The 12,016-nt window shown below is 42.2% G+C and overlaps 2 protein-coding genes across 4 annotated transcripts in view; one reads left to right on the top strand and one right to left on the bottom strand.

Annotated features, from left to right (window-relative positions):
* Positions 1–5,425, top strand: part of EIF2AK4 (eukaryotic translation initiation factor 2 alpha kinase 4) — a 37,942-nt gene extending 32,517 nt beyond the window's left edge. For all 3 annotated transcript variants that reach the window (XM_042048336.1, XM_042048337.1, XM_042048335.1), the window contains 4 exons: positions 1,353–1,421; positions 2,059–2,103; positions 3,215–3,339; positions 4,566–5,425. In XM_042048336.1, the coding sequence (XP_041904270.1) occupies positions 1,353–1,421; positions 2,059–2,103; positions 3,215–3,339; positions 4,566–4,620 (294 nt within the window). In that variant the 3' untranslated portion in view covers positions 4,621–5,425. The remainder of the gene's footprint in view (positions 1–1,352; positions 1,422–2,058; positions 2,104–3,214; positions 3,340–4,565) is intronic.
* Positions 3,068–9,399, bottom strand: SRP14 (signal recognition particle 14). The gene is made up of 5 exons (XM_042048338.1): positions 9,293–9,399; positions 8,750–8,822; positions 7,954–8,066; positions 7,399–7,431; positions 3,068–7,067 (listed from the first exon to the last, which is right to left on the bottom strand). Exons 1-5 carry the CDS (start codon positions 9,314–9,316, stop codon positions 6,978–6,980), a joined length of 333 nt encoding a protein of 110 aa, XP_041904272.1. The 5' UTR covers positions 9,317–9,399; the 3' UTR covers positions 3,068–6,977.
* Between the last annotated feature and the right edge of the window lie 2,617 nt (positions 9,400–12,016).

Here is a 12,016-nt window from a genome sequence, read left to right as displayed (position 1 = left end):
TCACCTGCTCTGGCTGTGTCACCTCCCAACCTCCCATGCACCCCCAGCTTCCTCACCAGTGTGGCCATAGGAAAAGCAGAAAAGGCCTTGGCTCTGTGTGTTACCAAACAAGTTATATTGGTTTTAAAAAAGGAGTCTATGCAGCAGTGGGGGAAGATGTTAGAAAATTCTTTTAACTTTAGTACAATAGTGTTTGATCCCTGCATCTGTGACTAATAGTCTTTGCACTAGCTATTGCTTCCTTACTTACCTTTATGAGTGATTAGCTGCTCAGCAATAACAAAAACATCTCTATGTTATCAATCCTGTGTTCAGCAAAAATCCAAAACATAGCCCCATACCAGCCACTGTGAAGAAAGTTAACTCTACCCCAGACAAAACCAACAAAAAGGTACAAGTTCATCGTACTTCTAATTTGTAGTATGTTTGTAAAAGATACTTTATGTATTTTATTTTCATTATGTTGTCTCAAACTGAAGGCCTAAGAAAAAATTGCAGATTTTAAAAACCACACAAAAAGCCCCAAACCAAAACAATAACAAAAAAACCCCACAACCCTGCCTAAAACATGATACTGTAGTAATGTAGAAAAGATTCAGTGATGCTAGAAACAAATGTCAAAGTTTTCTCATTTAGGATTATTAGCCTCAAGATATTTAGAGTACATGGTAAAGCAGAACTGTAATCTTACCCCCTTTTCAGTCCAAACTTGGATGTGCAACAAAGAAATCTCCCCAATTAATAGTTCTCAGAACTCAAATAAAGAAGTGGATGTTACTCTCTGAGCTTTGAGCTAAACAAACTTGCTGTTTTCAGGTTTTGAATATGTAAAAGCAACTCTTCCAAGGTACAAAAGACAACATAATGCAAGGCTGCAACTACATTTGTAAAGTGCTACCTTTGCAGGACCACTGGCTTGCTCTGAAAAAAGGTGTTATAATGCAGGACCCATATTTTAGTTCGGCTTTCAAAAGCCATCCTCCTTCTTTAGCTAGAGGTGATTCACTGTATCCAGTCACAAGTTCTCACTTTCCTTTGAAAGTTATCTAACACCCAGAAACAGAAGGTTTTCACTAGTTATGCAAGCATGCACATTGTTCTGTCTGCTTTAGCACTGTGCCAGTATTACCAAGTGTGTACCATTGCTTCAAGTGTCTCAGCCCCAGTTTCCTTCCTCTCATCAAGGATCACTGTGAAACTTTTACTGAAAATTATATTAAACAATTGTTTAAATATGATGTAGTTCTACGTCTTGTTAGATGCAGCCTCTTTTGCTCTCGTCTAGATTTTGTATTTCATAACCTGTGTCACACATGCAGTGTATCTTAGTTTTGCCCCTCTTTTGTTCCCAGGTACAAACAAGACTTCAGACGTTCATTTCTAGCCTGCAACAGAAAACAAGTGAGATTGAGATTTTAGCAGTAAGTATTTAGCAGAAGCCTGAATTAATTCCAAATTCTTAATTGCAGTGGATGATGCTGTTCCTATCTGGAACAAACTATTGCCAACTGCCTCACTTTAGAGATACCAAATGAATCAAACTTCTTGCTAAATAAGACCCCTGGTCTGTTTCTCTAATACATGAAAAGTATCTCAAATTGCATCTATGGGACAGTTCAGTTGCATGGAATAAAATTTTATATAAATTTATATGTAAGTATTAAGTTGTAAGCTCTTAAGCTGTAATTAGCTGTGCTACTGTGGTAGCTGTAATAAATTGTTCCTGCTAGATTTGCACTTCCATTTAAGCCAACATAGCTCTTGTTTGTATATAGCTTTTAGACTTCACTGACCATGTCACAAAGGACTTTAAAATGGTATATGCTTTTCAGGAAACGTAACTGCCTGTTTGCCTGCACCTATGTGCAACTTTCTATAATGGAATCTGTCATGAATAGTTAGAAAGGTTTTAATCATTTCAAACTAAGTTCACAGTTCTGTCAGCATGAGTCCTTCTCTGGAAATCAAAAAGTCTGACTCCGTTCAGTATAGCTGATCTCTAGCTGGCAAACTGATAACAGAGAACTGTTAAGTATTGATTTCTTGGTATTTTTACAGGTTGATCTGCCAAAAGCAACTGTGATACACTTCTTATCATTAGAGGTAAGCAATTAAGTATTGTTGTTAGAACTCTACCTGAACACAAGAGATGATAAATTCTGTTCCCAATGAATGGAGTAAAATTCACCCATTCTAGATTTCTCTTTCAAATTTGAATTAGGTTTAAAACTTAGAAGGATGTTTTTACCCAGGGAGCTTGACTGAGGCTAGAAAAAACATTTTGTCAAATGTCCAAGTTACACAAGACAACATTAGGAAGTCTTAATCCAAAGCTCTGAGGTTTTTTCCCCCCCAAGAATAGTTATCTAAAATTAAATGTTAACTGCTCTTTTTCAGAAACCAGTAAGTATTAATAGCAGTTTCTACAAACGTGTTCCTTGAAGCTCTTAATGAAAGAGAGCCCAAAATCCAGAGGCAATTGTTTCAAGTACAGTAGCTGAAACATCCCTTAGTGAAGCCAGGATAAAAAGGGGATGTATAAGTATTATATTGACACCTTGAACAACTCAGGAACTGGTCAGTGGTGGGTGGGAGAAGACAACACCAAAGACAAAGCTTTCTTCTTTTCTCCACTGACAGCACTAGCTTAAGAGAGAGAGGGATGCCTCTCCACCCCTAAAAAAAACCCAAACTCAAGAATGGCATCCTACCTCGAAGTGCATTTAGTACTTTCATACCTTTTATCTGCTGCTCTGAAGCAGTGCTTGTCTGGTAATCAAACCCCTGTGAAACATATCAAGACATTTTCAAAATGCTTCGTTCATCCAGTCTGTCTAAATCACAGAGGTAGTTTATCACCTTGTATTTAAAAAAAAAATACATATGCACACGATCAGCTTGCATGATTCACTTTTGATCACCATTACATCTGTTATTATATTCTCTCCAGCACTGCCAAGATGAGAGCCCTTTCCATTGCTTATGCCTTTTTAGCACTGAAATGTGTTAAGAAACTGATCACGAAATTAATATTTTTTATTAAAAATAAATGAAGTTGCACGTGTTGTTGACATTGATAATCTTTGAAAGCTATTTAATTAAAAGAGCATTGACAGTACACAGTATTCAGAAGGCTGCATCCTACTGGGAGAAGTATTTTCTTCACAAAAGAATTTAAGACTAGCATAGCTCCTTGTCAATTTCTTTTTCTTAGCTTGATGGAGACAGACAAGCCTTTGATGCTACTGTGAGACAACTGATGTCACGATGGCCCAAACAGAGATGTTCATATTTACAAGCAATTTGTGATGAAATTTACAGTATCAAAATGGAAAAGAGGTAAATTTGTTAAGCTCTTATGGGTACATGAACTGCCTCAATTATTTCTACATTCAACCTAGTAGAGAAGCTGCTCCTAACTTGTCTTCCTCTTTCCCCTCTGAGGCAAAAAGAAATACTCAGGAAATGTGTGTACTTCCTTCAAAACTATAGGAAGAGTTGACTGGTCACTAACCCTCACTGATAAAATGTAAATTCTTCATTTTTCTAAGTCTTTTCAGGAAGCTCTAGAATGTATTGCAACTTTCATCTCGCTGCTGTGTTAATAAAACTGAATAGCTGACAATTATGTACAGCCAGGTATCCTGCTATACACAGTAGCTATACTTCTATATATGTAAATATACAATACATGTATATACTGCTACATAAAAGGCCTCTTTTCTGATGAGAGGGACTCCCTTTGTCTTTTAAAACTCATAAGCACATTTAATTCCTCCTGCTTTGAAATAATACGATGGCAGTCAGGCATAGGTGGGAGAGTGCCCAGTTTTGTGCAGACACGATGCATGCTCTCCCAGCATGTACAGTAAAGCCCATTTCTGTTTTGTAAGCATAAAAACATTTATGTCCAACTCCTAGTCTTGCTGTTGGATTCTGGCAAGGCTGATATACAGTCTGGACACATCCAGTATGTCCAGTTTTAAACCTCAAATAGTCAAATGTTGCATGTACTGGTACAATTGAGACCTGGGTACTTATGCTCAATTACGGGTTTCATTTCTAATACATTTTCTTAAACCTTTGTTCCACTTGAAGGTACTACTTAACCTTTAAATAAGACTAAAACTTTGGTTCCTTTTTCTGAGATGCACTGAAGTTGCTTCAGGTTTGCTGTTTACCAAGACAGCTAAATACCAAGTAAAGCATTTTCTTTTCTTCATGGGGCTTGCAAGGCTGTGAGCAACAGAACTCAAATATTACATACATATAATACTCCATACAGTGCTGGGTATGAATGTAATACAGTCCCTGACAGTCTTCCTCTCCCATTCAAGGCCTGAGCACTACTTTGCTGTAAGCCTTCAGAACACTGAAGTGAAAACTGAACAGGCAAGATCAATAGAAAGAGGATGAGGGGAAAATTCAAGTCACAGCCAAACAAAAACTTACTGGTTTTCTACTCCATCTTTGCTGCTATCTTATTGTGAGGTTTTGTCACAGAACTGTAGCATTTGAACCTGCAGTTTCAAAATTCTAAAATTCTTTTTTCCTTCCCTCTGCAGGGTTCCTGCACTCATCCTGTACAGTTACCGAGATGAATACAAGGTTTTGTTTTAGTACTTAAAGCATCGTTTGTGGGATGCTTCTACAAATGGGCAACAGTGTTTTGTCAAAAGGAATTTCAAAAAGCTGTAATAATGCAAGAGAGGCAACTAGTCCTTCTTTCTCTGTCCAAATGGCATTTCATGTATAATATTGTCCTGGTTCCAGCCAGGACAGGGTTAATTTTAGCTGTAGCTGGGAGGGTGCATGGCCAGAGGTTGATCAATACCACCCTCACACCCCCAGGCCCCTTCCAGGTGGGCACAGCGTGGCAGAGGGAGCAGTTGGGTAATGTTGCTTCTGGGGACTCTGTGTTCACCTCTCCTGTACCCTCTGCCATTGGTATTGTTACTGTTTTCTTATCTCACTGCTGTTTCCAGTAAATTGTTCTTACCTCAACCTGTGCTCTTTACCTTTTGTGCCTCCGGTTCTCCTCTCCAGCCACCGTCAGGGGGAGAGGGTAGTGAGCAGCACATGGATTCAACTGGAGCACTAAACTAGAGAATGACATTCCTAAACCATGACAAATATAGAACTAAATTCTTTCAAAATGTGGAAGTAACTGTTTTATAGGCAATTAAGGAACAAGTCTGACTATAGCCACAGATATGTATTACCATGTAGTTCTTGCCCCTTATGCTGCACAAATCAGCTGTACAGATGTAAAACTACTTTTTTTTAAATAGTTTCAGAATGCCTTAGTACTGCAACGAGAAACATCAGTTCTAGAATTATGAGAATGAATTACCTCTAACAAATTGTTTTAAACATTTTTGAGTTTTTATGTAATAAAAACTGCTGAGCTTTATTGAAATACTCATTACAAGCCTTTTGTGTGTCATTTTTGGTTCCGTTTTTTAAATCTGCTGTTTTAATTTATATATAAAATATGGTAGATTTCAGGCTGAAAGTTGTTACAAGCTGGCTCCCTGTGCTTGTCCTGTCTGTACTTTTGCGTGTAAATTAAGCAGCAGCTTCTGCAACATCAACACCTGATAAAAGGAAACACTTGTTTCAGACCTGCAGAACTTAAACCAAAGACTAAAGAGAAACAGAAACCTGCATGTGCTTGAGTCATAACCAAAGTTTTGAACTAACTTTCTTTACCCGAGTGGTCAGATGACGTTTGAAGTTAGAATCATAGTAACGATGGAAATATTATCATTACCTTCTTGAAGCTAAACAGCAACACAACCCCATCAGGAAGAATAAAGCTGAGAAACTATGATTTACAGCAGCTATAGTTAACTACGCATTATATTTCACAGCAAAACACTGGATGAATATGCAGAAATATTAAGGATTTCTGGAACTATACTGGTGTTCGCCCTCCCTCCCCCCTTGGTACCTTCTGTTTAAATAACTTAGACCTCTTTCTTTCTCTAATGACTGCCATTGTAGGCTCATTACATTAATAAATACCTACTTACTTTTTCTACCCTTTCTTGTAGCAAAGAGAAGGGCAAAGTTAAAATATGTATAGGTAACTTGCAAGACAAACCAAAAACCTTCTGAGAACTGTGAAGCTTCTACCAGCAATGCCCAGCAGCAGCAGACAATCCTAAAGGCATAAATAGCTGTGCCATTCCTACCGATTCACCAAGACAAGTCACAGCTGTCATTACACTCAATCCATTTCTCATTATGTTTAATAGGAGCAATTACAGATTTACTTTTTGCATCTGCTTATACGAAGGAAGGAAAATTCAGATCCCTCCATATACTGAAGGATGATGTTTTTAAAAAACAAAAAGTTTAGGTGACATGAGCATTTTAAAGCGATGTCTGAGGGGAACATTACACAGAGTCCTACTCTCCCCCCACCCTGAGCCGGGGTCAGAACAGCTGGATCAGCATGGAGTGAAGGCTCTGCAAGAACTCAAGCACTGTGCTGGCTGCCTTGGGGATATCTGCGTTGCATCAGGTAGAGATGTCCCTCAGCTTAAGACAGAACCAAGAAAGCAGCTGTTCCTGATAATATGTTGGCATCTGCTTGCCCTCGAACTGCTGAGGCTCATCTATAAAACTGAGCATCTGTCACTGAGACTCCTGCTCCAGCCTTGTTTTGCTTCTGGTACAGAGCATTTCTCTTCACCCTGTGCTACCCCCCCCCCCACAGGTTTTACACTGCAGAGTAAACAGCAGCAGTGTAAGTACAAACCAGCTGAGTGTAAAGCTATTTCGGTATAATGCTGTACATACTCCTGCCATACAACAATCCAAAAAGCACCTCTGCTCTCAGTTTAAACAAAAGTACTGATCACATCCCAGTATCCTGCTGGAAGGAAAGCCAAAGACAAATGATAAAAAGAAATGGACTTTGCTTTGAGCAAGGGTCAAGTCTATTATAGTGATGGTAGTACGCTGTCCCATCACTGCGTTGCTTTACTCTTCTTGGCCTTGCTTTTCTTGTCTTTCTTCTTCAGGCCATCCATGTTAGCTCTTAGCAAATTTGAATATGCCTGAAAAAACAATTAGAACCGTTTAGAAGAACAATATAAATTACAATATGCAAAAGGTAACATTTTATGTATTACTTATGGCTAATTACCTGCCTTTTCACAGGGAATCGTGCTCTTACACCCTACACCAGGAAAATACTGTTTCTAAACCAATGTACAAGATGAGATAAAACAGGATTTTTTTTTTAAACAGATTAAGACAGATGGGTAGTCTAAGTTAGTTTCTGTGGCAGTTCAGCACAGAATCAACCTGTTCACAGCTGTCCAGTGCTTCCAACTGACCACTTCTACTACTTACAGAAAAGAAAGATAAAAGGCATACAAAACTTACCATCTGGAATTTATTTACTTCCTTTGAGCTCACCTAGGAAAGTAATACCAGAGGTTAACCATGGAAACTCTGGCTTCTATTACAGACCAAGTATCAGTATGTGTTTACCCACCAGTTACCATCTGGTCTTTTTAGCAGCAGTTGGTCAACTCATCACATTCAGTGTTCAATATGCTGTACTGGTATGTCATAGGGATTTAGAAAACTGAAAACACTCCTTGATTAACAAAACACCCTACAGGCCATTCATTCCTACGTCACGTGTTTTCAAATGGGAAGAATGTGAAGAAGCATTCAAAGGTCTGATTCACTTGTAGGGCCACAAAAATGCAGCTCAGGTTCTCAACTATTTCTCAAAGCAGCATTTTTCCTTGTGTCATATCACAGAGCAGAGCTAAAGTCAGCTAAAGCCTTTCCCAATCCCCCATTCAAAGTAAACACACACCGGGTTTTCAACTTTCAGTTAACATTTTCTCAAGTTTCACTTAAAATGTGGAGCACTAAATCAAAAATACATAGAGCCACTAATCTTTCTAACTTAAAGTTGTCACTTACCACTGTGCTAATTTTCTTCTTTCCATCAGTTGCTCTTAGGAGACACTTGTTGTCTGCTGGTTCAAAACTTTCTACGTGGCCTTTGCGTGGGACTGGTTTTGTTCGGCCATCGTCTGTATTGAAAAAGAATTTTTATTCTAATTTTGTTAAAATCAACAGATGCCTTCTGATGTGAGATGTTAAAAACTGCTCATGAGGTCTGTAAAACACCTTGGAATTTGAGGCCATCAGAACTAATACTGCTGCCAAATTGCCCTTACTCTAGAAACCAGAAGGATCTGTTCCATAAACAACATCTGCCAGAAAAAAATAAATTCTCCAGAACGTGCTGCATGCCCCGCCTGCTCGAGTAGCAGCATGCTTTAAATGCATGTCACCCTGCTGCCTCAACACACGGCCTCTCAAGAAGTGCCAGCTAGCCAGGAACCAGAGCAACATGAACACACAAAAACATTAGAACTCTCCCTTTACAGAAAACTAGCGATTTTCAATTATTGTTTAACAATCAGAAAGTCCCAGTATTTCCTGCAGTCTGAAATACAGTCTTACTCAAAGATTATTAGTACTAATAGTACTAGTACAACTAGTAGTTGTAGGGCTAATAGTATCAGAACTGCCATCAGTAGTACCATCAGTAGTACCATCAGTAGTACCATCAGCTGACTGGTTTGTCCTATGGCCGCTCTTGTTTTCAGATACCCTGGATTACATCTGTATCGCTTAAAATACCTGCTGACAACACTCAGTCAGATTTAGAGGAACACCTCTTTAATCCACTAACAGACTCAACACTTACATTTCTTCAGCGTTATGAAAACACTGCCGGAAGTCCTGCACTTTTGGAAGAGCCTGGTAAGCTCCGTCAGGAACTGCAAGAGAAAGAGACGCGCCCGTGGCTGGGAGCCACCACACGAGCGCCGAGCTCTTCCCCCCGCGCAGCGCCGGCCTCGCCCCGGCCTGTCTCCTGCCCGCGGAAGGCAGCGCCGAGGGAAGGCGAACTCCCGGCTTTCCCCACGCTGAAGCTGCAGGACACGAGGTCCCAGCCGGGGGCGGCCCGGCCCGCGGTTCTGACTCCAGACACGAGCTCTGAGCCCCCCGGACCTCCCACGGCCCCGGCCCTCCTGCCTCGCCGAACCAGAGCCCCCGGCGACAGCGGCGCTCGCTCCGCTCCCCTCCCCCGCAGTGGCTCCCACTCCGCCGGGGCCGGCACGGGCCCGGCATCGCCGCGGGACTTTGCGGAGCGCCCCTCTCTCTCTCTCTCTCCCTCGCTCGTTCGGTCCCTCCCTCCGCGGCGGCACACAGGGCTCGCCCCCGTTCCCGGCGGGCCGCGGCCCCGCACCTGCTCGCTCTCCAGCAGCACCATCCTGCTCCGCTCCGGAAGGGCCGCGCGCGCACGCGCAGCGCGGGGACAGCTCCACGTCAGCGGCCCGGGCCGGGCGGGCCCGGGGCGGCCCCGCCTGCTCCTGGGCGGGGACGAGTGAGATTCCAGCGGCCCGCCTCCTGCCGGGGCCTGGAGGCCGTGTTTCCTAGCGCGCGTGCCGCGGTGTCCGTGCCCGGGCACCGGGAGTCGCTCGCAGGCTTCACCTGGAGCCGGCCCGTCGCCCCCAGTGAGGCGCTGAAGGGGCTGGCGTAAGGGGCGCCGCTGAGCGCGGCTGGCGGTGAGGGGCGGGATTTGAGACTAAACGAGGCAGACCCCTGGATTTGTACGAAAAGAGCAGAGGGGAAACCTGCGCCTGGTAGGGCCGAGAGGGCACTTCGCACCCCTGACGCTTGAAGCTCCTGGGGGGTGGGTTCTGTAACAGGGGAGTTTTCTGTCAAGCCCGTGACAGTCGGTGCGGGAATACACAGAAGTAGCACGTGACCTAGTGCCTTTTCGTGTTTATCATTAGGAAAACAGATCTATTTTTCCTCCTTGGACCTAACAAAAGTGAAAGATAATGCCTTAGAGATTAAAAGGAAAAGCTGCTCTCAGGCTCATAGGTGCTTGAGCCCCTGAGGAATTCATACTGTTCATTTATGAGCTCTGGTGTGCATTCTAGACAGAACTGAAATACCTTCTTGCATTATCATTCTCATGGTGGAGGTGTTGTTCCATATATGAAACAACGCGTGATAATCAGAGAGCCTAGTCACTCCAAAAATCCTTTTTGGAGTTCACAATTACTCACGGTGCTTTTGCAGGTTCAGCGGGAGGCAGTAGAGGGTGCTGTGATTGCACACACAGAAACGAAACTGCTTAAAGAACAAGGAAACAAATACCCAAGACGCAGGTCATTGCAACACGGCCATGGTTTATGAAAGTCTACGAGGTTATTAAGGTAACTCCATTATGTTAAGAGTCAAGGGAAGTGTAGAGATCCAACACTACTTTCCTATATCATGGATGGTATTATCCTCCTGATGCTTTTGCGCTTGTATTATTTGCAGTTGAGGAGGAAATACTTCAGTAAAATAAATTCCATTGTTCCTCATAGCATTAAAAATCTCATAAAAAATAAGGAATGTATGTGATTGAAGCCTCCTGAAAACAGGCATTCTAAGGGGACACCATCAGTGCTGTGGTTACAAGTACTGATAGGCCAAAACCCTGTAGAATTTTAGTGATGGTCCCTGCCCCTACCAGCTTACAGTCAGTGGGTACAACAAGCGAAGATGGGTGGATGCATGGAGTCATTGCTGACACGTACTTCCTCTAACACTGCCTGATTGCTGGAGAAGTCATAACACACTCCTGACTACAAGAGGTTGTTTTGTCAGAAATCAGAGTAGGGTTGTGTTTTCAAGAGAGCTCTGAACATGGACAATGTAAGAGTGTTGCAGATTTTTATAGGCAACTTGTGAAAGAAGAGCAGAAATGGAAAAACTAAAACAATTGCAACATACTCCCCCTTGGAAACTACCATGGTCACAGACACTGGAAGGCAGAAGTACATTTCCACTCGTGCTTGCCAGAGGAGAAGATGGGTGGTCTTGTAGCTGTAACACAGGGACTACAACTCTCACCTGAATTCTGACTCTTGAGTTCACCAGAGAAGTCTTGTGTTGCCATGAACTGGTCTCCTAACCTCTCTGTGCCACAGCTCCTCATTATAAAGGTGGAGCTTTATTATTGAAAAAAGCATCAATGCCTGTGGGAAGGGCATCACAGAGGTTTCTTTCCCTTTTGCACAAAACTCTCCCCCCCTCTATTAGGCACTACCTCTGTTGCTGAGGTGTACCTTTGGGACACTGCAGCTGTGGTGGTGCCCACCTTGATGTAGCTGAGGTGTCAGCAGCAGTGTAGCTGCCACATCAGAGACTGTACAAAGATACAGGGCATCTACCTCTGCAGGCAGATTCCTTACAGGAACCAGTGGCACTAAAGCTCTGGTTCTGCTGTATACTGGAAGAAGGGACAAAGGGGGAAATTGCCATGAAGAACTCCAGAGACTCGCAAGAAGTTTATGTTTTTCAAATCTGTTGTTTTATCAGCAATTTTTTGGAAAATATATTTGTCTCACTGCTAATAAAAGAAGTGGCTCCACTGAACTGCTGAATTTCTTTCCACAAGAAAGAAGGAGGATTTTTTTTTTTTGCATGTGTGCATGTGTGTTAGCTTATCTTCCCAATCTTGAAGCTGTTTTTCAAGCCAGAATGTCACAATTTAATTGGGGGAGAAGCCTTAATCACAACTTGCAAACAAGGTGAAAATGGAACATTTTTAACGATTCCTTTCCAAAAAATAGATGGAACAGGGGAATGCTGACATTGCTTTACTTTTGCCAAAGGCTGCCAACACTCCAAGGGAATAAGCTATTCAGCTGGTGAAAAAGTGCTGAACAAACACTGAAGGAGCTAAAGGGATACTCCCAATCATGATATACTTACTTTTCACTCTATCTCCTGCCCCAGCCTGATGTCTTACCCCTCACCCCATGCCCTAACATAAAAAAAAAAAGGGGGGGGGAATAGAAAAAAATAGGAAAAAAAAAAGAAAATAAGAAAAGGCAGGTTGGATTAAAACAGTAGCAAGAGGAATTGGTGGATCCTGAGAGTTGGCAGGGGTATTAGTATTTTGTAACCT

The sequence above is a fragment of the Corvus kubaryi genome, unplaced genomic scaffold (assembly GCF_017639235.1).
Source record: "Corvus kubaryi isolate FWS band 111438036 unplaced genomic scaffold, C.kubaryi_AGA036_p1.0 66, whole genome shotgun sequence".
Classification (NCBI taxonomy): domain Eukaryota; kingdom Metazoa; phylum Chordata; class Aves; order Passeriformes; family Corvidae; genus Corvus; species Corvus kubaryi.
The sequence above is the reverse complement of the archived record's forward strand: the minus strand, read 5'-3'. Positions and strand labels throughout refer to the sequence as shown.

Excerpts from the sequence above, each read along its gene's own strand:
- SRP14 (XM_042048338.1), bottom strand. The coding sequence starts at position 9,316 with ATGGTGCTGCTGGAGAGCGAGCAG. Across the intron at positions 8,823-9,292 it reads TGCTGCTGGAGAGCGAGCAG|TTCCTGACGGAGCTTACCAG; the intron begins GTGCGGGGCCGC and ends TTTCTCTTGCAG. Across the intron at positions 7,068-7,398 it reads AAGTAAATAAATTCCAGATG|GCATATTCAAATTTGCTAAG; the intron begins GTAAGTTTTGTA and ends TTGTTTTTTCAG.